This window comes from Maylandia zebra, linkage group LG22 (assembly GCF_041146795.1).
Source record: "Maylandia zebra isolate NMK-2024a linkage group LG22, Mzebra_GT3a, whole genome shotgun sequence".
In the NCBI taxonomy this organism is placed as follows: Eukaryota; Metazoa; Chordata; class Actinopteri; order Cichliformes; family Cichlidae; genus Maylandia; species Maylandia zebra.
In genome coordinates, this window is record NC_135187.1 from 23,604,030 (window position 1) to 23,630,505 (window position 26,476).

General features: G+C 41.9%; 1 protein-coding gene across 20 annotated transcripts in view; it reads left to right on the plus strand.

Moving 5' to 3' along the window:
- adgrb2 (adhesion G protein-coupled receptor B2) overlaps nt 1–26,476 on the plus strand; it is a 269,007-nt gene that overhangs the window by 113,959 nt on the left and 128,572 nt on the right. For 18 of the 20 annotated variants that reach the window (XR_013095411.1, XR_001167489.3, XR_013095409.1 and 15 more), the window contains exons 3-5: nt 10,974–11,054; nt 12,962–13,150; nt 25,567–25,728. Coding sequence is in view for 17 of the 20 variants with exons in the window: in XM_012918227.3 (XP_012773681.1) it covers nt 10,974–11,054; nt 12,962–13,150; nt 25,567–25,728 (432 nt within the window). In the remaining 3 variants the exon portion in view is untranslated. The remainder of the gene's footprint in view (nt 1–10,973; nt 11,055–12,961; nt 13,151–25,566; nt 25,729–26,476) is intronic. The other 2 variants (XM_012918223.3, XM_012918230.3) reach the window with 2 other exon arrangements.

The window sequence follows — 26,476 nt, forward strand, 5'->3', positions numbered from 1 at the left end:
GACATAAAAACAAACCAAGAAAGCAGAAGGAAACAGCAAAGAAGAATCAAAATGAAAGAAACACAAAGGTTCTAGCACAAAGAGCACAGCAGCTGCCCTTCACGGCAGCCGAGAACAGCGGTCCGCCGGCTCCGCTCGCTCTCTCTCCCTCTCAGACAGGACCGGTGACAGAGTGTGGACACCAATTCATAATCCACCTCCGTCCCCTCCCTCCTTCCCTCCACCGTTCTGCACGGCCCCCCTCTTTTACAGCATCAGCATGACGAGGTTGCTATGGTAACAGCATCCCACTGCAGAGGCAAATGTGAGCAGTAATCGATCTTTTCGTGTGGCTGCATCATGTACATACATAACGCTGTTGTGAAACGCGTCACGGTGAAAAGCCAAGTTTGGTTTGGGGGCGTGTTGAGGGTGATATTCTATACGTGGCAACTGTAGCGAAAGAGAGGGAATAAAGACGATGAAGGCAGAGAGAGTGGTTATCAAATGTATCATGTATATGTCATGCAAGAGTAAAACAAACTTACATGTAAAAAGACCTTAAATACTGATATTTAAGGAGTGTTGATTGAGTCCTATGTCATCTAATATATTGCATAACATGCAAATAAACGAAGATGAGGCTGGAGAGACAGAAGACTTTATCAACTATTCACTACCCCCCTGGATTTATGTGTTTAAAAGCTTTTTTTGGGGGGACACAGTAGCGATAAAAACCACTCCAACCTTTTTGACCATTGGAACCATTCAGCATACTATTTTAAACTTTCATTTGTTGAAACTTCATCAAACAGCAAACACTGATATTAAACCAGGTAAAAATGTTTAATATGTCACAGGATTGTAAGCATCGTCACTGTTACCATGTTACTTTAGCTCTAGGCAATGATTTGCCCAAATTCAGCCTCACAAAGCTTCTAGCATGGATGTGGACATGTTCTGTGGTATTTGTTACAAGTGCCACTTTCTTTACTGTAGTTTAATCATTTAGAGGCCACCAACTTGTCAGTATGTGTTATTTGGATAATCTGAAACTTTAAATTGTCCAGAGGTTCTGCTGTGCATTTAAATCTAAACTACCACAACATAATCATATTTCATTTATAATTATCAGCCCAAATCTACTGTTCTTATTGCTCACAAATCTTATTTATAAGATTTATAATCTTATTTTTATAAATAATTTCCTAAACACACATAAAATTCTGAAAATGCACTTTATGATTAATATGAAACAACTGGTATCAATAATTATTTCTTATTTAAACCTTACTGCCATAAAGGACCATTGAATTTAAATATTAACGAGAGATGTCACACCCATGCACACAATGCTGATGCAGTAACCACCACTTCAAATGATGACTTTGAAGTTAAGATGAAAGAACAGGGAGAAAAAAAAGTGGAGAGCAAAACTATATTTGATTTCAGTGGCTGAATCTGGCTTCTACTATCCCTCTCGTGCATGGTGTTTCCCTCAGGCAACAAACCAAATGATATATTTTTGATTAATATATCAACAAGCCCCCCCAAGCTCTCAATAAGTTTGGTGGATTATATTTTTTTCCTCAAAAAACATTCAAATTCATACCATACAGGGCTAACAGTAACATGCAAGGCTTGGACAGCTGTAGGGAATTCGGGACTATTCAGCCTGAGGATAGCATCTGTGTAACAAATAAATACAAATATAAACTGTAGCTCTTTGTGTGGCAGTTCACCTGTCGATCCTATAAACCTGCAGTTATTTATTGACTTAAACAGCTGGAACAAACAAAGGGCATAATTCCACTAGAATTAAACTTATTCAAATTATGATATAATTACATTTTGATATTACCCCAATTTCTTTTGTAAATATGCAGTACATTAGGTGTGGGAACCATATATGCAACATAAACCCAGTGTTAGGCTCCATTAACAAGTGAGTCTCTGCAAATCAAGCATGAGAGCTGTGCTTTGCATTTGTCAGTTTTTATGGACCAGTGTTGATGCTGAAGTGTGGAATAAGCTTGGCAGCCCGTCACGCACGCTGGCCAAATTTTATTTTGCTTTATTCTTTTCATGCGTGCGGTGATCCAGTCAAAAGTGGACTGGCAGAAGTCGTGTACACACCTTCTTTCAGCTGCATCGACTTGGGAGAGATGCATAGTCTGTGATCCCAGAAGCACAGAAGTCTGAGGAAGCTGGCAGGAACATGGCGGGCCGTTTGTCAGCGTACGCATCAGTGGTCAACTCCATCTCTGGATGGAATCATTTTGTGGATTTTTGATTTTTCTTTCTGTTTGCATTTAGCTTTAGTAACTGCATTCTGTGATGTGCTTATCCATTTCCACCAAAGTAAATGTCCATTCTGTTCAGCCATAAAAGTCATCAGTAGCAAATTGGCTGGTGGGTTAAACTTGGATGGGTTTTATTGCAGCAGGCTTTCAATTCTTAAGCAGAAAAACATAACAATGGATAATTTATATGTACTTGCAACATTTCTGTTTAATCTAGATGTTTAAATTTAATTAAATTTTTGCAAGTCCGAAGTTTGTTTTGTCTCCAGAGGATCCTTCTGCTTCCTGAGAAAAGAGGGGGATTAAATAACTAAGCTAAGTAATTCACGGAAGTGTATTTTCTGATAAAACTGAGTGATTCTGTCCTCTACAGCTACAGTCAAAAAAAAGTGCACCAAATTTGACAACAACAATGTCACTTGTATCTAAGTAAGTAAAATATAACCTTCATGCGTGCCTCTTACTGCTGGGATAGCAGACACTATGTGTTTAAATGTGGACCCAAGGTTTTCACCTTGCGGCTGTGGTAACTTTACATATCATGTGTCAGGCAGAGGCAGAGGACAAAGTCCAGAAACACTGGCTTTGCAACAAACTCACAAGGGGCTGAAGCTTATCGCACATTGATCCTGTTAACATGCTTCCAGCCATGATGGCAAACACAGCTACACTGGCTTATTGTAAATGCACTGTACGGATGCAGCTGCGTAAACATGCTAAACCACTATCTGTAATTCATCAGTCCAGTGTGAGACATCCCTTCATCGATTGCGGTGTGATTGCAGCTCTGCAGCTTCGCTCAGAGTCTACTCAACCATAAATCCATCTAAATTCTCATCTTGTTATGGAACCGAGAGAGAAAAAGGCCATGGTAGAAGACAGAGGGAGAGGGGGTGGAGGGCAAAAAGACAGACCAAGCCACTCTGGTGTGGGAGTTGGAAGATTTGAAAATTATCTAATAAGAGAACGATATGGAGAAAGAAAAACAAAAAGGGCAATTTGAGATTGAGAATGTAAGTGCAGTGAAACCGCCAATTTGGCAGTTTGGACTTACACAGGGGCTCGTGTTGATTTTTGTGTACGTGGGTATACATTTGGAGGTGTGAAACCAAAAAAACAGTCAGCCTGTGGGGCTGAATCCATTTTGAAATGACCTTGAGTGCCCCCGTAGTCAGCCAGCCAGTGTCCTGCACCAACCAGATTCAGCTTCCCTCTTCATATCTGCTAGCTGAGAGAGTAAGAGGTGAGAGAGGAGAAGTAACAGAGTGAGAGATGGAGTGGGTCTGTCTGTCCAGTAGCTTATAAAAAGTCCATTATGGTGCGCTTCTATCAGTTTGGGCTCTCCCAGATGGACCCTGGAGTAAATGGACAGCACCAGAGAGCTATAAGCTCAGATTTGATGTACGGCTGAGAAATAGTTCTGTGTGTGCGCGCGTGTGTGTGTGCGTGTGTGTGCGATTTTGTGATTGTTTGATTGTACGTGTGCAGGAGAGTGTGTTTGGTCAGACGGCCCAACAAAAGAGCCAACGATAGTGACCAGCAAACATTTCTGTGCCACTACTATTTGTGCATTTCACTTAGTTAACACAGCTGTTTTACCATATTACAATAAGTCTCCCAGCCACACACACACACACACACACAAACATGAACATGCACACAGCCCTGCAGCAGGCTTAAATCCCGGCTCAGTCTGACAAAGGAGCCTGTGGCTCTAACTGACTCTGGCCCAATCCCCTACCACTGCCTGCTGCTTTGTATGGCTCAAAACTGCTTTACTGCATGACGCTTATTTATCAGCTATATTTACTTCTGTTGTGCTGATGTGTGTGCGCGTGTGTCTCCGGGTGTGTACGTGCCACATCCTGGCCTGCATGGTCTTTGCTGTCATATCGCTCGTGTCTCCCTTCAGATGCAGCCAGAATGTCTCTATGCTGATGGGTGCCCACCAAGGGATGTGAATGGGATTTCAAGTTCTACATGCTACTTTATTAGCACTTTGAGGCTGAGATGAGATAGCAGCCTTGGGCAAAGAGGCAGATGAGAATGGTCAAGAGCCACTTGTTTTCTCTTCTTCTTAGCAGTTGGGTTCCAACTAGGCAAGCAAGTAAAGTGGTTATCCTCAAATGACCAGCAAACCATAGACTTCTGGGAAACTTTTCTGCTTCTGCACATCCAAAAATACATAACTGCATTTTACGTTTGATTGACATAAGTTTGGCAAAAAGAAACATGATAACAGATGTTTATTGAAATTTATTGAAATTGTATTAATTTATTAGCACTTTGTTAGCGCACAGTCCAAAGCCAATGCTAAAAAAGCTTCAGTGCTAGCTGTGCTGTTAGCTCTACTAAGCATGTATCATGCTTAGTTTTACCACACATAAATGCATATATAATCCCTGCTCCCAACAGAAATCAGAAAGCTCATCCAAATGTGAAAAAAATCTGAAATGACTAACAGCTTGCTTTAAAAGCAGGCCGGAACTGCAGGAGCTAATGACCTGTGATTATTTGATCTATCTATTTGTTTACAAATTTTAACTATACGACTAGCGATTTGTTCATTGCCGTGTTTTTGCTCCACAGACAACATTAATGCACAGCCACGCTACAAATAAAATATCAGGTCTTAACCTGTGCTCCTAACCAATCAGAGGATTATCGACCCTACTAATGACTACAAGTGATACTGCCGGCTATACGTGGGAAACAGGTTCCCCTGACGATGAAGAGACAGCTAAAATTGTTTAGGGGAAATGTAAGGATAAAAGACAATAAGACTATTTCATGAAGTGTGCAATGACGTGTTCATTAAAGTGCAGTTCAGAACATTAAACAATATTGTGTGGTTTGTAAAGGTCAGTACTCAGGGGTTTATCTATATTGATTTCTCCTTTCTATTGCAGTGGACTCCGCACTGGTGTCCATCTAAATCCTCTTGTGTGCTGCAGACCTGACGTAGAGAGAGAGAGAGAGAGAGAGAGAAGAGGAAGCGAGATAGAGAGAGCAAGAGAGAGCGCAATAACAAGAAAGAGAAAAATAGTCCTCCCTGGTCTTCAGCAGTTGGGGAAAAAAGTCTTTTTTTGGACACAGTTCACCTGATTCTGTTTATAATCTTTCTGAGTCCTTCACCCGCTCATTCCCTCCTTTTCTGCTTATACAGTGCTAAGCAGTAAGTTCAATATCACCAATCAGTCATGAGAACGATATAGCGCTAATGGCTCAGTGGTCACGAGCGAGAGATGCCCCCGCTTAATGGTCAACCCCATCGGATCTGTCAATTCCACGCTTCTCGTTTGTCGTCTATGTGTAGGCATCCATGTGTCATGATCCATGGTCATGTGTAATATTTGTTTACACCCTCTTGAACTCCACTTCACCCTTCTCTCCTCCCCTCTTCCCTATCTATCAGTGAGCCAGCAGATAGTTTGGTATTTGAACGGGGAGTTTTGTTTAGGTAGCATAATTGGGAATTCAAACTTCAATCCGAGAGTTGAGAGAGTGAAATCCGATATTTGTGCTGTTAGCTGTGAGCTGCTGGCAAAAAATAGTCTTTGTAACCGGTAAAAACCCTTTTTATTGAGAATTATTTTTCATGTTTTTGTGCTTAGGTGCTCAGGTTAGAGGACTCGTTTGCTTGCCTTTTCACTTTGGTTACGGAAGAGTAGGAGGGTCTTTGGAAGTTTTTGTTTATTGTTTTGATCACCGCTCATCTCGCGGGGGGCCAAAGCTCATCTCACATCGATCCTTCTAACATGCTTCTAAATTCTCATCTTGTTATAGAACTGAGAGAGAAAAAGGCCACAGACAGAGGGAGAGGGGCTGTAAGGCAAAAAGACAGACTGTGAACCTCTGGTGTGGGAGTTGGAAGATTTGAAAATTAGAGAAGAACATGGAGGATGAAAAAAAAACATGATCATTTGAAATGTATGTGCAATGAAACAACGCCAGTTTGCCAGTTTGGGCGCAAATCGGGCCTCGTGTTGATTTGTGTGTGTGTGAGTTTATGTGCAGATAAACTGCTGTTCAGTATCTTGGACCTGGTTGACTCTTCCTTTGGTGTGGTGAAGAGTGGGAAGTCCCGAGTAATTTTGTGTGTAGGTTACCTCTTGACCAGGGACGTAGCACATGCTAATGCATTCTGGTTGCACGACGTTACATTTTGCCAGTTCTTCATTTACATGAAGCTGAAGTGTAGGCTGTTTCAAGGGAACTAGGGGTGTTGGGTCTACTACGCTACACCTCCGTTAACTTGTGAAAAACTCTAAAACTATCTGTTGTCAATGCAAAAGACAGGTACAGCAAAATCATAACTTATTTCTTGCATCACATGTGTTAAGAGTTCTCATAATGAAGGAAGGTTGGAGCAGCACATTGGTGTGGTGGTTATCAATGTTGCCTTAAAGCAAGAAGGTCCTGGCATCAATTCCAGCCTGGGGGCCTTTCTATGTGGAGTTTGCATGAGGGGCTCTCAGGCTTCCTCCCACAGTCCAGAACCTCTCGCCATAAGAACAGTTTCTTCCCCTCTGCTGTTGGACACATGAACAATAAACGTATGACTGTTCCCACCACTAACACATGACCCTACGCTGTGTTCACTGCATCATTCCATGTTTGGCACTGATCACCACCTGCACTCATGTATATATCATGTATATATCATGTATATATCTTTCCACGTAGCACTTTTAATTCTTATCCCTACTTTTATTTTTTCATGTCTATTTAAGTGCTATTTATGACAGTATGTTTGCACTGAAGCACCGCAGCAATTTCCTAATGTTGTAAACCTGCTCAACATTTGGCAATAAACCCCATTCTGATTCTGATTCTGATTCTGAAAGAGATGCATGGGGTTCATTAATTGGTGAGTCTAAGTGAGCGTGAATGGTTGTTTGTCTTGATGTGTTAGCCCTACAACAGATTGGTGATTTCTTCAGGGTGTACTCTGCCTCTTGGCCCATGACAGCTGGGACAGCCACCCACCTCCGGATAAGAATTGGATAAGCAGAAGAAGATGGATGAAGAAAGTTTGTAAGCGAGTCGCTATATTCATTTAGTTTTGAAGTCTGGGAGAAGACAGCCCGCAAGCGGCATGCACCAATCATAAGAAGAAGGAGAGGGACAGCAACTGTCAACCATCTATCATCACTTTCTAATGGCTTGTCCATCATGTGTCCAGTGCTAGGAAGCACAGCAACACTTCAGCACCCCAGTGGAAGCGCACCATGACTGTCTTGTTCACTCACTGGTTCACAAACTCGGTGACTCCTTGAACTTTGCCATGTCTCATTAAAATTCCATAGTTCGTTGTTGCCATATTTATTTTCAGTTCAGTTATACGTTTCTTTTTGTCTGCTTTCAGAACTGCACATGATTATTTGCAGCCAGCAGGTTGTAATGCAGTAATAGTAATAAATCACACAACAATAGTACATCAAAGATATTGAGGTGGCACATAACCCAGGTAGCTACCACAACTGAAACAAGGGAGTTGCAGTAGGCTAACATTAGTTTTTAAAAAAGAACTTACTTCCAGATGTTTCTTTAGGTTGAAGGTGGAGTCTTTTGACGCTGAGAGCAGCTTGTTTGCTGGCAAACAGAGTTTGCGTTGCACGGTCAGATTTCACCTATCCCTTTCTTCTTTAAATGTGAAGTGGTGTCGAAATTTCCAAGTAAGAAATGCATTCCTGCCCGTGGACTGATGGTTCTGTTGTGCTGGCTCCGTGTCCATTGTGTAACTGATGCCACCAACATTAACAGGACGCTTACGTTAGAGCCTCTTATTGTGTGTTTCCTTGGGTTTCCGGCAATGTGTGGAATTACCAAAATCTGAAAGGGGATAGCCTAACATATGAAAAAGGAAAAGACCGCAGTGTAATCCATTTATTTCAATAAATTAACTGTATTCTAATTATCACCTATTCCAGCGTTAACTGTAACGGAATAAAGTTACTCATATTTTCTATTTTAAATACGTAACACCGGTACATATATTCTGCTACTCCCCAACACTGTCTACACACTTTTTTTCCCACATGCTCATCTTGCAACATCTTCATAACAGTGTCTTACATGAATGAACCAACTGTCACATAATTTTTTTCATTGTCAAGCACTTTGTGATTTTTATCTATAAAAAGTGCTATAAATAAATTTTACTTCCCTACCTATGTCCAAAGAGACAAGTGGACAAACTAAAGGAAGACAAATCTGTGCATTGAGGGAAGCAAACTTGAGTGTACAGTCTCTGTAAAGAACTATACACTCAAGTAAGGTGATAAAGATTTTGAGACCTTACTCTTCTGTCCTGCTTCACTGACCTCGAGCACTTACTGGGCTTAATTTGCTCTGGACCAGGATTGGGCTCAAACTAACTCTACATACTTTCTGAAATACTTAAAGTTCAATTAAAAAAAATCTAGACTGTCCAGTTAAAGTGGTATGCATCGAGGCAGATGACTTGATTGTTTCCTGTTATAGAATATCATAGATCATTCAGCTTCACTCAGATTTTCTACCCTAAAGTCACTGATGAATGTGGGATGAGAACATATAGGGATGGGTGGCCTTAACAAACACACCTTCTTAACACACTTTGTTTAACTTGGCCAATTAATGTTGTAGAGTCTTTACCTTACAATATAAAGCACCACGAGGTGACTGTTTTTGTCATTTGTCACTATGTAAACAAAACTGAATTGAATTGGATGCAAATAATACGGAAACCACGGGTGCTTTCTTACCAACAACGGTGTCAGGTAGTGTAGACATTTTCTTCAACCCTTGCTGAATCTTTTGTCTCCCAGGCTGCAGTTTCAAGGAATCTAACAATGAGTCAAGCTTGAGCTTGAGAGTAAAACTAAAAGAGCAGTGAAAAAGCTACCTTTTGACGCCATATTTCAGCTAATGAATGCTGCTTGTTTAGGAGGATGACTAATCTTAGTGTAGCGTCAATGATGAGTACAGTCAATAAAGCCCAGGACTGTGGCAAAGCAAGCCATAAATTTCTGGGAGCACGATACGCTCGCTCAAGGTCTCACATTTTCCGTGTAAAATATGACTGTAAAACCTGCAGCTAAGTAAGTGGGCGTCCGTACCACGAGCTGACCCGAGAAAGATTGCGTAATGAAAACTCCTTCAAATCCCTGGGCATGCTGGCATGTGCATCTCCGTTCTGTGCTTGATTGTCTAATCTGATGCAATGCTGACATGTGATTTGTTTTTAAAGAAATGATTCAATTAGATGAAAATGAAATCTGTTAATTGTCTTATTAAATACTTTCCCGGTGCACCATTTGCTCATTTTAGTTTCTTTTAAAAGTAAACAAACAGACCACACATGTGCACAACAGTTATTTATTTTACCCACGGCTGTAACCTGCAACAGCGCAGACAGCACGTAAACAGGATTATTACTTTTTTTCCATTGATTTAAAAAAAAGGTCTTTTGTTAAATGATCACGTTGAGAACAATGCAGAAAACGAGCAAACGGGTAACGAGTTTTTCCCCCCCACCAAAGAGTTGATTCTCTAAAAGGCCAAATTAAAGGGCTGGTAGCAATGGGCGTTTGTGCAATCATGGCAGAGCCTCAACACACTTCCCAGGCATTCACACTTGCATGTGTGAGTGTGTGCGTGTGTGCCGGATAGGGAGGATATGCAACGTCTCTGTTTTTCCTTGGGTCAACTGCTTGATGGAGGCTAACGCGAGGAAATTTAACTTTTGCTCTCTGTAATCGAATACGCAGACACACAATCACATTCCGTGCAGATAATGTACCTTAGATACGCCACGTGTGTCAGCTCCTTTTCCATAAATGCAGCTGCTGCAAAAAAGATCCCATTGGGTAAGAAGAATCCAGATGGAGAAAAAAAAAGATCTGTGAAAGAAAAGATTGTTTCCCCCCGCCGAGGGAGTTGATTAAGACTTGCATTGGTGAAACTAAGCCTACAAATCCATTTGAACCAGACAGAACGGCCTGTACGCATGCCTCCACGTTTCTACCAGCTGAGATGAAACTGACTTAGATATGTTGTGTGATTTCACTAACTCTCAGAGACCGACTTAATGCCATTTCCAGAAATGCTCACCGCTTATGTGAGATGTTCACATATTTGATAGATCAAGTCCCGCTGGTGCATTTTATATGTGTGTGTGGAGTCTCATCTCCAAGCCAGAACTTTTATTTACTTGGTTTGCTGCGCTGAACCATCAGCATGCGTTCAAAAGAAGATATACTTCTTCTTTTTTTTCATGTTTTCCCCTCCTAATGTTCCCCTCTAATGAGCCAGTTCAAATTTGCTTCCTCCTGATTTTCTGAGATTATACACTAGATTTGACAGTCTGTTATCTGTTACCGCGCTGCGTGTGCTAAAACGTCTCGTCATGTTCTTTAAATTTCCTGCTACAAGGACTAAGCCAAGGAAATGTAGGCGTTTGTACTTTTATTTTGCCAGAGTCGTGTTTTGGATGTACTTGAGCTTTCCTGTATTTTTTTTTTTACTTTTCCTGAACATAAAAGTGAAATGTGGATGGTGATGAGCGCTTATTTACGACAGCTTTTAAATTCAGGTTTGATTTGCCCATGCAACCCATGGAGCCCTCATATATTTTGAGCGGTACCATGTAATCAAAAGGAAGTTAAGATTAAAATGAAAAAAAAAAATGTCTGTTATTTTTTTCAGACCCGTATGATGACGACCTGAAGGTGAAGACCCAAAGACCACGATCAGCTGACCAGCCAGGTGTGTTTCAGGCACAAACAGGTGAGTATTATGAGTGTGCAATGGTGCCCAGAGCCTGGAACGAAAGAAGACAACCTGACCTTTACAGGCTGTATGTCCCACTGAAAATCCTCAGTTTTCTATAAAACAGTTTTATGAATAATTATGTAAGGTGTACCTTTTCCTTTTCGGTGAGCAAACCTAGGGCAGCTGCCACCTTTAATCATTCACTTGTGTGAGTTTGTGAAAGTGTGAAATTTTTGGGTCGGCGTGTGAAACTTGGAAAAAATGGGAAAAAAAAGAGTAAATTATTCAAAGACTGATCTATTAACCATGAGAATGTCACATGCATGTATGTATATATAATATAATACGAATCGGCCTTAAACATACAAGATATTCCATGTTGCATGCACATGCATTTCCATATTCATATATATGGCGTAGAGGAGGAAGTCCCTTAATAGGAGGGAAACCCCTGGGTCTATCTTGTCCTCATCCTACCCTGTCTACCCCTCCCCTTCCTTGCTTCTTCCCCCATTCTTCTAGTCCTCTAGGCATCTGTGATGAGCTTAAGCCCTGACTCACAGCATGTTAATGAAGATGTAATGCGATTAACGGACATGCAATTAATTTGATTTCCTTCTTTGCCATGTGATGACGCCTCCATCAAAGGACACGGCGCTCATAAACAATTTACAAAGAGAGAAGTGGAGGGACTTGGTTCCTCGTTTTCGCTTTCAAGGGCGTAGCTCAGTGGAACAATGGGACCCTCTCCACAGCTGCCTGGAGAACTCCAAATTAGACTCCATCAAGTCTAAACACCTAATCTCATATGGGTGCTTACAACACAGAGTCGAATATGTACACACACAAACACACACACACAGAATTGCTTTGAGACTTAAAGGCCTTTAGCGGTGAGATCATACGTGTTACCATAATTCCATTAATTAATTGAATCACCTTTAAAAAAAACTTTCCTGGAGCATGATCATCATCTTCATTAATATCCCGTCAAGATTTATTTACAATAACACTCTTAGTGTGAATAAGTAAAGAAAAAAAGCTACATCGTGTCACTTTCATCACCTGTCACACATTCCCAAAAGTTTCTCTTTTTACTCCTTGTTAATTGCATAGGTTACAATTTTGTTTGTCTTTTTTTGTTGTGATGTTGCACCGGTGTCACTGCTTTCCAAAAGCAGATTTTGATGGGTTTTTTTGTTTGTTTTTTTCATTTTTTTACGGTAAACAGAAGAGCAGAGGAATCCGAGAGCCGCTAAACAGCAATCAATAAAGCAAACATCTTTTAATGCTGGCGGTGCTTCTGTGAAAACTGGAAGCGAAAATATACTTGAAAATTGTCACACATCTCCAGTAATAGTTTCTGTCTGCTCCATTTGTTGGGACATTTTAGGACTCCGTTATAAAGCGAGGAATTTATTGTAATTACCCTTTATGGAAATCATTTTTCTTTTCCTTTTTTTGTTGGCTTTTTGCATTACGAGCCACTTTTACATAGCAGTATAAACTTTGAGCTGCAGAGCTGAGATCATCTTCTACCTCTTCCTCGTCTCTTTTCTGTTTAACCTGAGGAGACACCAGAATCATGACACTCCTACAGAGCAGGCAGGGTTTTTTTTGTAGAAAGTGGGGTGGCGTGGGGTTACCAAGACCACTTGGAAATTGGCTGAAAATTTCATACTGCCTCTATAAAAATGCATTTGGAGATTTCAGCAGTACATCCGTGTGAAGGCACCAAATTAAGCTGTGAGATAATAAAGTGCAGTCTTGTTACAAATGTGTTTTATTTGAACAAGTGATAAAAGGAAAGAATGATTTCTCTTGTTATTCAACCTTAGCCGCGCATCTGACTCTCAGGATCATTAAAAACACTGTGCGTATATAACTATCCTCTCCATGTTCATGTCCATCTTGCTCCTTAGGTGACCCAGCAGCGGAGGAATGGTCGCAGTGGAGTGTGTGTTCTCTGACATGTGGGCAGGGCTGGCAAGTGAGGACCCGATCGTGTGTTTCTTCTCCCTATGGGACACTGTGCAGCGGTGCCCTGCGGGAAACACGCATGTGCAACAACACGGCCTCTTGCCCAGGTGAACCCGGAATCACAGGCTCAGGTGCGTTAACCGGCTGCCTTTGACCAGCGCCTCATTCACTTCTCCTGACTGTTTTATTTTTGCTCACAGCGAGAATGCGGTGGGTTAATTCTTTCTCTGAGTGCCATTTGTCTGATGCTCAGCTTTACACAGTAGATAAACACGACATGGACTTCACACTATGACTTTTTATCTATTTTGAGTCTTTTTTTTGTACAAATGCTAGTAAAAAAAACTGGTTGGTGTCCTGTCTCTTCAGTGCCGCATACACCCACCGCCTTTGTTTGGTACAGCAAAAAATGTAGCTTTAACCCAACCTCACTCAACCATGTAGCGGTTTGTTTCTATTTTTCTTCCTTCTTTTCCTTTCACAAAAGTGTTAAGAAAACAGAAGAAAATAATGACAGTGTGAGGAAGGTAGGCAGTATACTCACAACACGGACACACACAAGGCCAAAACACATGTAACCGCGGTTTAGCTGAACAGAAGGAGAACGCCACTGTGTCATTTCAGTTCACAATGCAGGCAAAGCTGGAAGAGGGAGAAAGAGAAAAGGAGTTTCTGTGTGTGTGTGTGTGTGTGTGTGTGTGTGTGTGTGTGTGTGTGTGTGTGTGTGTGTGTGTGTGTGTGTGTGTGTGTGTGTTTGAGAAAGCGAGACAGACTGACAGCCTTGAGTTTGATGTCACCCAATCTATTAGACCTGCCACATCACTGAAGTTAATACTTCCTGGGCTCTCTATCTTTAGCTCTCCTCTGCTCTTCCACTCTTCATTTCTTTCCTTTCCCTTTTTCTTGTCTATATGTATCACCAAGTTGATCTTTCAGAGCATAATGAGCAGGCAAACTTTTGAAAATGTTTTAATTTTGCAGAGGAAACTAAGCCTGTCGAAGCAAATGTTGAACTCATTCTGTGCAAAATAATCTGTGCTCACATTTCAGTGGCAAGCAAGGAAAATGTTCAAAAGCTGAAGTACAAGCGAGGATTTCTTTCTCTTTTGTTTGTTTTTTCTTTACTTTCATTGAAATTGGTCTCATAATTTGCAGTGACACCTCCAAAATACCACTGAAATTACATTTTCATATGCGTACTACAAGAGTGGGTGGGTGCAGTCGGCTCTATCTGCTTTCTGCAAAACTGCAGCAACGAAATGAAGACTTTGAGGTTTTTTCTTCTTTTTTTCCCTTTTTTTTAGCAACACAAAACTGCTCAATCAAGCTGGATGAAGTCACTGAAAGAATAAGTGTACACAGCTGCTGCTGAACAATGCCAATTCTGTTTTCCTTTGATTGCCAGGCTTTAATGTTGACTAGATGGAATTGTGAATTTCTGCCTGTCCTGCATTGGTTTGATTTGCCTGATTAGAACAGAGGTGAAACCCTGTATGACCTGTATCTCTCTCGATGGCCCCTCTTGACGGCCCCTCCCCTAATCCACTGCTAATGCTGAGTGAAAAGTGTTGTGCCATACTGCAAATTTTGGTGTTGATCCCTTACCAACTAAATATCTTTTTTATTGAACACAATTCACTAGACTTCATACTGCGCTTACGAAGTACTGTCATTCTAGTATTTATCCTATACCCATACCAGTGTTGATAATGATACTATCGATACTGAGATCGAACTGCTGACTCTAACAAAAGTACAGTCAGCACACCCTCCTTTACTGTGTCGGGCATCCTCTCTCCACTGTAGCCAGTTTCTTTCTTTCTTTCTTTCTTTCCTTTTTATATAGATTTAGTTCCATGCTTAAGGCCGTCTGGGATGGTGTTCTGGAGGGGGGGTTTTGTTTAGGCCCATGCACAACAAGTGTACTATCCCAGGAAACGGGATTTGATACTGTCTGACATTTTTTTTATTTAATAAAAAACTATAATATTTGAAGTTACCATTTTTTAAAAATTAAAACTTAAATACGACTTACCACCTACATACAGTAATAGTAAGGGACACTATTCATGTTTTCTGGTCAGTACACTTCAGTTTACTGCTAGCTCATATTAGCATCGCTTTTACGTATACAGTGAAGGTAGCTAAATGAACCTAGCCGTAGTTGATAATAACAGATTCTAGCCTTTTACCCAAAGTTGACCACATAAAGTAAAGTACATTTTGGCCTTACTTAAGTTTGTTTTTTGTTTTAAGTTCAGTTCTTTTAGCTTTTTGTATGCATGTTCGTGAGAGCTTTATCAGTGACTCCTCTGTAAAGTATGTGGCACAGAATATACTACATGTGAGTAAAGACTCGGTGTTTACTGATGCATCCCAGACCCCCACTAGTTCCACCAATTCCAAAAAGAAAAAAGCCAGAGGAACATTTTTCCTCCCTGTCAGTGCATATTCTAATCTTGTTTTTATGCAAATTTGCCAGCCCGATTTGTATGTCTAAGTGCCTCATTTTCCATTCAGCGTCGATATTAATATCCTCAGCAGCTCCTTTGATGGGATATTGGTTGCTGTGTTATGTTGCGTTTATTATTTCATTTTCCGCCGCTCCTCTGATGTTTTCTGACGTGGTTCTGGAGGGGTTTAGGGGCACTCCAGGGATCGCCTGAACGGGATCACACCAATTTAAAATAGATGGGGAATGTGGGGGTGGTAGCAAAAAGACATAAAAGTCTTTAATAAACTTTGTGTGATTGACTTAAAAAATTATGTGTGTGTGTGTGTGTGTGTGTGTGTGTGTGTGTGTAGGTGTGTGTGTGTGTGTGTGTGTGTGTGTGTGTGTGTGTGTGTGTGTGTGTGTGTGTGTGTGTGTGTGTGTGTGGGTGGGTGGGTTTTTTTTTTTTAAACTTTCCTTCTCTTCTTTTGTGGCGTAAAATCTACACTCTCGCTTGATTTGGTAATCTATTTACTTTTGGATTCAAGCTGATGTTTATGGCTTATGGCAGGCACACACATGCAAACACACAAATCAAGGATATAGTCAAGTGGAATTAAAGTGTGACTTCCTACTTTTCTCCTAAACAAGTTAGTTTGCTTTGCTTTTTTAGTTGGTTTCCTTTTAAAAAAAAAAGCATGAATTTTCCCTTCCAGACCTACTGCACAGAAAACAACAGCCAGTTGTGCCAAAATATGTAATGTATTTATGTATGTCATCTATTCAGTTCCATATACATTGACTTGCTTGTGCAAATATGCAAGACACACAAGTATAAGTGAAAACATGCGCACTTGGTTTTTCCCAGAGTGGCTTGAAATGGAGTGCAACGTGTAGACTTCAGTTGGTAGATGAGTTTGCCAGATTTCTGTCTTTCTTTCTTTTACCATTAATTTGTGTTTGGGTGTGGGTGTTGTATCAGTGTGGGTGGATATGTCTCTGGGCATATATCTATCTGCAACTGTGGAAGGCTGTGCAGTATGTGTGTGTATGTGTGTGACTGCAAAAGTTAGGGAACATCAAAGAAAAATAGCTCGGACAGAAAGCAAATGGAGTGAAAATGGACTTTTTTTATTTTTGGCTTAATTTTGGGTAAAACCCCTAAATTAAGGTGATACAGATAATCAATTTTAAATAATGGTCTTGCTCATGACAAAGCAAACTAGTTGGTAATTGGCATCACAAATTACATTTTCTTTTTTGTTTCTTTTTGTGGAATATGCAATGAAGTATAAGGATTTCGTGCCCCAAAGCATGCAAAGTGAAGTAGTACTCCCTACTCGTGTTCTGTTTAGCTATTGCTCATTTACCATAGATTCACTGACATTTAAAACATGAAGTGGAACAACAGCGCATTGTGAATAAAGTATGTCCGGGTCAGTGCGCTGTCAAATGCAGCAACACTGCTTCCAGTAATCATTCAAGCAAGAAACTTAACGGGGTGTAGTCATGGTCTCATATCAGGCTTACAGCACAAACTTCACACATGTGCGCACATTCATACATATGTTTAAATAATGCATCCATGCGGTCCTCTGACAATAGATGAGATTGCTGGTAATTATGTGTCAGGGGTAGACATTTGTTCAAAACACAAGTAAGAGAAATGAGACAACTGCAGACCGACTCAGAGTGTAATTAGAAAACGTGCGCACGGGTGAATGCCTCTGAGAAGACACACACACCGAGCACAGGCTCGCTTGCTTTATTTATAAGGCATCTTTTTAACAGATGTTGACGAGAGGTTAAACATTAAATCAACTTATCTGATCTTTCACACACTGGGATAAAAATACAGAAGTATATCATGCTTTATCTGACATCACAGACACTATAGGAAAGAATGCATCATTATATCATGCTGTCAAACATTTCAGACACTTAGGTAAGGAATGCATCAGTTTTCCTTTAACAATAAACTTGATTAGGTAATTCTTCAACAATAGGCTTGGTTATGTGAAAATATATGAACACACAAAATATAAGGCATACTTGGTTAGACTATAAGGCTCACTTGATTATATTGTATTATAGAGATTTGGTTATAATGTATAATGTAGAAAATCTTCTAACATTATGGTAATCCATAAGGACATTATGTGATGCATATGTCTAATTACACCATATGCATTGCAAAAATAGAAATGGGAAAATTAAAAGTTGATATCTCAATACAGCACACAGCACTGTATGTGTAAACTGGAAAGAGTTTAAGGACATCTTTAGAAAACATGCATCTTTATTACCCATAAGCTCATTATGGTTTCTTGTGTGATTGTGTACTTGTGCATAACCATGCATGTGCAAGCTTGCTTGCATTTGCATCAGAAATGTGGGGCAGCATGAGCAAGTCTGTTGCTTTATTTCCAGTCTTTTTTTTAGCTCCCAAAATGGAGCTCACGCAGTTCATGATTTTTTTTTGCCAGATGTTATGAGGCAAACAGACATGACACACTGTTGTTTGATCTCAGATCAGTGTATTATTTCATACCTTTTATTTCAGCTTTATTTCAGCTGCTGCAAATATGTTCCTTTGCACTTCCCTCTGTGACTGCAACATAGCAAAAAGGTCCCCTTTAAAGCCCTTAGTTAAACTAAAAGATGTTATGTATTTCAGCAATTTGGCCTGTGTTGCTTTGCTTATGATTCAAAATACCTCAAAATATAATTGGTCAGGTGTTTAATACTTTCATCAGCCAGTTTGTGAGGATATTTCATCATGGTTTTTTGTTGTTGTTGTTGTCCTCATTTCCAAATTACTTTTTTTCTTTTATTGTATTTTTGTCCCAAAGCTGATTGAAGCTTGTTTTTAGGGGCCAGTTGATTGGTGTTGCATGGTCAGACTTCAGATACACTTGTACTGAATTTGACAGCTGGAGATTCAATTCTAATGAATAAATCATGTTTAACAAGCAATCCCATGTTGTTGTAGATGAAGATAGCAAGTAACAGCACAGAGCATTGTATTATGTTCTGCAGTCTAAAAATATATTAAATGCTGGTTAGATGTTACTCATATTAGCAAAATATATTCCATTCAATGTTTTGATAGTAAGGGGTTGCATGATTATTGATACAGAAATAGATCCCATGCCATACTTTACCTTTGAAATCAGTGACTACAAATTGCAAATTAATCACAAAATTCACTTTCGACTCCAAAAAATCGAAAATGTATTTCAGAGGAAAATAAATAATACTGGGAATGGCTCAGAAGTCCCAATAATATTCAGTCCAAACACATCCAGTTCCAAATACTGTGCAAAACCCACTCATCATTTCTTTATATTTCGCTTCTAAGGAGCCAGAATTTCCAATAATGTTTTCAAATAGCTCTTGAGCAGTAGGATGTCTGAAGGTCTTTCAAAGTTTTTTTTTGGCCATTACTTGGTTTTTTATTCATTTTTGGTGAATTACTTGTACCTGAGCATTTTCAGATGAATGTTGTTTGTTATGCAACTTAACACTGACCCATGGATAACTTAAACACAAAAAAGGCATCTACTAACTCGAAGGATGAATCAGTGTTGTGTCTACACATCAACAGCCCAATTGCACATGACAATCGTACCTTTAGGCAATTTGTTGCCTTTTGCTTGTTTCATAGATAAAGAAATTGGAATAAATATTTGCAACAGGTAGCGGGTAACAAAGTGTGACAGGCATAATTTGTATACCTGTAAATCTGACATAGGTTGCCATGGTGTGCAGTGTAGCCCCAAACAAACAAAAAACAAAACAATCAAACAGAAATAGTATTTGCATCAGATGAACAGTATATGAAAGTTATGTCGTTAAGAAAAAAAAAATCAAGGAAAGTTTTGACACAGGACTTAAAAGATACATCTGGTCCTTCAGTTGGTTCACCAAAGCCTCATCAGAAATGAAACATGTTAAAGATGTTCATGTATTAGTTCATATACTAATAAACTGTGACTGGAAAGTGCGGTGCATTGTGCTGTGCATTATGAATGAATGACTGCTGGTCCAAAATTTACCACAACCACTTTAGTCAGACTTAAAATCTAAAATAACAAAACCATAAATTATCCATTTTATTCTGCTTATCCGAATTTGGGCCGTGGGAGTAGCAGCCTAGGCAACGAAGCCCAGATGTCCCTTTTGCCACCTCCTCAGGCTACTTGGGGGAAACACAGAGGAATTAGATGTAATCTCTCCAGCAGGTCTACCCCGTGTCCTCCTCTCGGTAGGACATGCCAGTTTAGAACACCTTACCCAAGAGGCACCCACCTGAGCTGGCTCTCTTCGATGTGGAAAAGCAGCAGCTCAACTCTGAGCCCCTCTTGAATGAGTGAACTTCTCTCCTCATTGCTAAAGGAAAGCCCATCCACCCCTCGGAGAAAGCTAATTTCCACCGCTTTTATCTGCAGTCTTGTTCTTTCGTCTTTAAAGAAAAATGATAGTGTCAACAACAAAGATCAGGCTGAGATTAGCAGATTTATGGGGTTCCTCAGCAATGATGCTTCATCTGGTGCCAGATGGCTACATAACATTTAGGGCATAATAATTTACGTACATTGGGCATCAATTTAAATTTAAAACATTTAAATTAAATGACTGCTATGTTAGGTACCGACTAGTGACAATAGCAATGATTAAGTCTAGTGGACTAGTCATGGACATCCCTACTGCTAACAATTGAATACATTGACATTAGGTTAATGTTTACATTAGACTATTTGATGTATTTAGCTTCACAATTTACTAAATGCCTCTGATGAGTGTGAAGATCATTCTCAGGTGTTTTTAAAGCTGTACAGAAGTACTCAGTTCAAATAACTGTTTGTGCTTTTTTGTTTTGTTTTTTATTTGTATACCAGCCCATTAGATAAGAGTTTCATAGCTACATAGCTAAAATACCGGAATGACTGTGTGTGTAATTTTCAGGCATCAAGTTTCTTCATCACACTTGTGTAAGTTGCCTCTTGGACCAGGATTGGCTTGTAGTGCTTGTAACTACTTGTAATGTCACAAATCCTGCTCATGGGTACTCCCTTTAAACTCTGATATTTGGTGAGCATAAATAAACTTTCAAAGATAAATTGCAAAGCAGACTTTCAATGTCAGCTGTGCACATACATCATTCATTACATCGAAGCTCCAACATCCAAGAGAAGTAATATTTACCAGAACCCAGTCATGCAACTTGTCAACAAGGACCACTAATGAGCTTACTTTAAAAAGAACATGTCATTAAATTTGCAGCAAGAGAAGCACAAATGCTTACCAATGCTCTTTCCCGCTCATGTATCGTATATGTATTTTATAGGGCATCTTAAAGACATAGTAACACCATGTTTTTTTTCTTCTAAATTTAAGAACTATTAACAGCTTTCCATATCTCTCATACTTTTTAATACCACCATCTTCTCCCTCCCTGTCACGGTTCTGGGTCCGTTGGACCCAGTATTTTGAGTTCATTATGTTTTGGTACTTTTGCATCATGGATTTTCCTTTATGTTTCTCTGGTACTTGGTGTTTCTGTTATCTTGGTGTTTTTTTTATATTATGATCTGATACTGTTGTGATTATGATTATTATTTAGTAGACTTTGGTCAGCGTCTAGTCTGTCTCTGTCTAGTCTGTGTCTTAGTAAAGTGTGTTTTGTTTCCTGTTTTACTTTGAAGGTTCTTGTTCCTGTCTGATGTCAGTATTCCGGCTTCGCTCTCCCTGTCTCGTTAGGTCTTATTTCTCCCAGCTGTGTCCCCCTTCTGTCTCTAATTCCTTGATGACTCCCTCAGTGTATTTAAACCCAGTGTGTCTTTATGTCAGTGTCGTGTCGTTAACGTCTGTTCACCCTCAGACCGTGCCTGTGTGTTCCAGCTTGTGTTTTAATGTTTGGTTTATGTTTTGTTTTCTGGCCAGCAATAAAGCTGTGGTTTTGATTCTCAAATCTATGTTCGAGTCCTGCGTTTGGATCCTCCTCTCCGCCTGCCCGCACACAGAGCCTTGACAGAACGACGAGACCAGTAATGGATCCAGCAGACTCCGTATGGTATCGGCGACCCGCAGTCTCCACCTTCCTCAAGGAGAGGGAGAGGCAGGGGGCTAGGTGTGCCTGGGAGCACGAGTCACCATTCGATGGGTCTCGTTTGGCTCTGGGTGGGTCCCGCAGCTTCCAAACTGCGATGGCTACCGCCGTTCCATCAGCTGTTCCGTCAGGGATGCGAGGGGCCAAGCGCTCTCCCTCGACGGCAGTAGCTCCTCCGTTTTCTGGCGTCACTCCACCGCTGCTCTCAGAATTCAGGCCCTGCAGGAGGGGCAAGCAGCGACGAAAGAAGGATTATGTGGTGGAAGACACTGGGCTTACTCCACTGCAATCCTTTGCTTTGTTTTTGGGACTTCCACGTTCGGAGCTACACAAACTTCCCGCCTCTTCGTCCCAGCCCGGCCCACCGAAAGACTTTCGGCCCGGTCTGCAGGAGGATTCGCAGTCTGGCTTATCTCCCTCTTCCCAGAGTGAGCGACGCTCACGCAGCCGTCGCTCCGCTTCCTCTGGACAGTCAGCAGTGGTGAGCAACAAAGACTGTCTATCTCATGCACCTCCTGAACTCATGAACATAACAAACAATAAATCCACCCCTAAGATTCTGAAGACTACCTGCCATTCAAGTGAATCTAAATCCACTAACTTAAAGGTAGTTGAGTCTGTGTTTGTTAACCCTGTGAACCCCTGCTCTGAGGATTTAAGAACCGGTTTTCATTCTGCCCAATCTGAACCTAGTGTTAAAATGAATAAGACTACTCCACTTAAATCTGGGGGGAGAAATGTTCGAACTGCTGTGAAATTTCCGGAGGCTTCAAGTTCTGTTTTCAAGTCAGCTGAAAGGGGGGTGGTTAATGTTTCTAAGCCAGCCTTTCAACCATGTACTGTTCAGCAAGGGTGCAGGCAGTTGGTAGGGACAGAAATTGCAGGCTGTAACTCAGGCTCTCTGAAGGAAGGGGCTGTCTGTTCCCCAAGGACATTTAAGGACTCTAGTTGCACCTCTCTACAGTCTATTAAGACCGTGGCTCTTCCCAGGGACTGTTCTGTGTCCCGGTTGAATGTTTCTGAGGTTGCCCACTCTGCTAAGACTATATGCCCAGACCCAGTTGGCAATATTGGGCATTTTGAGACCATTCCTGAGCTTCTCGCTCCTCCTGTTTCTGCTCCTAGGGTAGCTCGGGCCCAGCGTTCCCCTCCACCCATTTCAGTTCCTCGGGTGGAAGGGTTTGGTGTTCAGCTGGTGCCGGCACCCGTTCCTGTGTCAGCTGGAGGCTCAGGTGAGCCCTTCCAGCAGTTTTTGTCGTGTTCAGAAGGCTCAGGAGGATTAGCTCAGTCACCATCACTACAACCTTTATGGCAGTTCCCAGCTCAGCTTTCCGATCAGCAGCCACCTTCAGCTCAGCTTTCCGATCAGCAGCCACCTTCAGCTCAGCTTTCCGGTCAGCAGCCGTCTGTAGCACAGTCACCAACTCCACCACCACCCCCACTATCACCTCAAGTTCAGTTCAGTTATCCATGGCTCAGTCGCTACCTCAATCAGACGTTTTGCAGACTTTATTACGGTCCATGGCCCAGTCAGTAGCGCAGCTAGTGCAGGAATCGTTAGCTTTGTCTTCTGCTAAATCAGCCTCTCATCTCCACCCTCAGTCAGGGGTCCCTATTGCCTCTGGCCCTGCATCTGCTCCAGCTGGAGGGCCTGAGGAGCCCGTCCAGCCTCATGTTTCGTCTGCTGGGGGTTCGGGTGAACCCAGCCAGCCTCATGTTTCGTCTGCTGGGGGTTCGGGTGAACCCAGCCAGCCTCATGTTTCGTCTGCTGGGGGTTCGGGTGAACCCAGCCAGCCTCAAGCCACGTCTGCTGGAGGGCCCGAGGAGCCCGGACAGCCTCAAGCCACGTCTGCTGGAGGGTCTGAGGAGCCCGCCCAGCACCACGCCTCATTAGCTGAGGGTCCTGGAGGACCCAGCCAGCACATCCTCACATCTGCTGGCGGTCCGGGGAAGTTTGTTCAGCTACCATCTGCTGAAACATCCCCTGTGACTCCTACATCACCGCCTGCAGCATTCACGCCACCGCCTACGGCATTCACATCATCACCATTTGCATCACCGCCTGCAGCGTCGCTGCCGTCAGGTTCCGCAGCCGTCCCGCTGCCGTCAGGTTCCGCAGCCGTCCCGCTGCCGTCAGGTTCCGCAGCCGTCCCGCTGCCGTCAGGTTCCGCAGCCGTCCCGCTGCCGTCATCCACGCCTGGTCCGGCTTCAGCTCCGCCCACGCCGTCGCCTGGTCCAGCCTCCGCTTCTGGCCTCAGCTCCGCCTTCGTCTTCGTCTGGTCCGGCCTCAGCTCCGCCTTCGCCTTCGTCTGGTCCTGCGGTTGCCACGCCGCCGTCGGAGCCAGCTCGATCCGTTCCGCCTCGCCTCTGCCGGCCGTTTTCCAGGCCTCTAAGGTGGCGTCATGGCCTTCGGGGACGGCCTCCAGAACTGTTTGCCTGTCGCCGCCGCTGGCATCGCGGCTGCCCTCCGGACCTGCTCAGTGGCTGCCACTGCCTTCCAAGTGGTCGGCCTCCGGAACTGTTTGCCCGTTGCCGCCGTTGCTGTGTGCACGGTCGGCCTCCAGAACTGTTTTGCCTGTCGCCGCCGTTGCCGTGTGCACGGTCGGTCTCCTGACCTCTTCATGGACTCTTGAGCTTTTGTTTCATTTTGTTTTTGATGTGCCTTCTTGTGTGTTTGGACTCTTGTGCTCCTTTTTGTTTTGTCTGTTCACCCTCAGACCGTGCCTGTGTGTTCCAGCTTGTGTTTTCATGTTTGGTTTATGTTTTGTTTTCTGGCCAGCAATAAAGCTGTGGTTTTGATTCTCAAATCTATGTTCGAGTCCTGCGTTTGGATCCTCCTCTCCGCCTGCCCGCACACAGAGCCTTGACACTCCCTCTCTCTCAGCCTTCTACTCTTCCTCTAAGCCATCGTTCACAGACGAGGCTTAATTATTTATCGGCATGATTTATTTAGCTTTGCTCAACACAGGACCAGCAATCTTCATCCTGCTGTCTCCAACTTTCTCATCCTCCCTTCTCTGTCCCTCCCCTCCTCATCTCCTGCTTTCCATCTCTCTCCAGCATCGGTTCCTCTCTCTTTCTTCTGGCTCTTTCAACACAGTTTAATCTCCTCTCACTGAACATTTCAAAATAACCTCATTTTCTTGGACTCATTTCCTACTTCGTATTCACCCAAACTTTGTGAGTCTCCAATCGTCTTTGCGTGTTCTTTCAATTTTTCTTATCTCCCACGTTTTTCATGTTCACCTGTTCTTATTCTCTTCCTTTTAATCAGGCCTGAAATTGATCTTTTCCTTCTTTGGAGCCTTCACTTTCTGTGTATATTATTATTTTTTTTTTTTTTTTTTTTTTTTTTTTTTTCCCCCCCATAATATCCATCATTCCATTATTATTCCCTCTAGTTTTAGGTGAGACATCTCGAAATGGTTTTAGTAATTAAATTTTGTGAATGTGTATGTGTGAAAGTGTGTCTTTTCTCTGACATGGCAGGTTCTAGGACTTTGGTCCAACTTCACTGTTTCTTTATTCTGTCTTTATTTATTTTGTTAAAACGTGCGATGGAGTGCAATAAAGAGAAAACCTGAGGAAGGAAAAATGGGGATAAAAGAAAAGCTTTTTAATGCTTGGGTGACTAAACCTTTAGGAAAAAGCATACACCATTTATTTCCTTGTCTTGATTCGAGCTGCATGACTTCAAATACCAGTGTCCATTCCTAACTTTCATTTGTTCATATTAGTAACATGTAAGTGCTGTTTCATACTCGGTCTGTCTTTTCCTTTGTAATTGGGTGGGTTTCCTGGAGGTCATAAGGTCACCTCCTTTGTGTTTTTTCTTCTTTTTTTTTTTTTTAAAGGAATGTGCTCATCATTTAATCTCTCGTTTTTCTCATTCTCAAACCCTCCTGCCTGCAATGGGATGCTCCACTCCTTCTCCTTCCTTTCCTCTCTCAACCCTCATCCCCATGTCGTGTCTTTTTGTGCGTCATGTTTGTGGGTGTTCGCAGTGCATGGGCTGTGGGAGGAATGGTCGTCATGGAGTCTGTGCTCTGTGACCTGTGGGCGGGGCTCCAGGACACGAACCAGGAAGTGCATGGACGGCAGCGGGGCTGTAGCTTGTGGACGGCCTGAGGTTCAGACCAAACTCTGCAACATAGCAGTGTGTCCTGGTTAGTACCATCCCCATTAACATGATACACCAAGACTCTCTCTCTCTCTTGCTGTATTAAACTTGACATTTTTTGCCTCTTCAAAGTTGCAAAAGTAGAACATTACCACATCACTGTCATAGCTCCTGAATTTCCATCCACTTGCCTGCATAGTTCATGTTCGTCTAACTGACCAAATGTCTCTCTTCGATTAAATCAAGCCAAAGTCTGCTTTGACATCATCAAAGCTTCTGAATGGGAACAAACTGTTCAACTGTGATAGCACTGTGGATTTGTGGAGGCAATGTGTTTGTATTAGTTGACCACTTTGATTCAAAGTAAAGTATCTCAGCTACTCAAAATACTGAATGGATCTTTCTGGCATTTTGTGTCCTTGACTTTGGTGATTGGTTTTTTTTTCTCTGGAATTCCACCAAGCCTCGAGTGACAGTTGTGGTCTTGAATAAAACATCTTTACAAATCTTAAATGGAATATCCTGAAATTTGGTGCAGAAATTTATGTCACCCGCATTTACACAACTCAGTTTTTCAGAAGGCAGAGAGTACTTTGTGATGACGTTCTGAAAGTTAATACGCTTCTCTCAGCATCAGTTGCTAAACTAACGCCCCTGTCCCACAGGTCTAGAGATTAGTATGTAACCATTTGGCAACCATCAGTGAATATTTCATGACCAGTTGTCAAGTGGTTGCTTTAGGTTGCTGCACCAAATGCTTCCTTGGTGGTTGCTTTGGTTGCCAACAGGTTGAT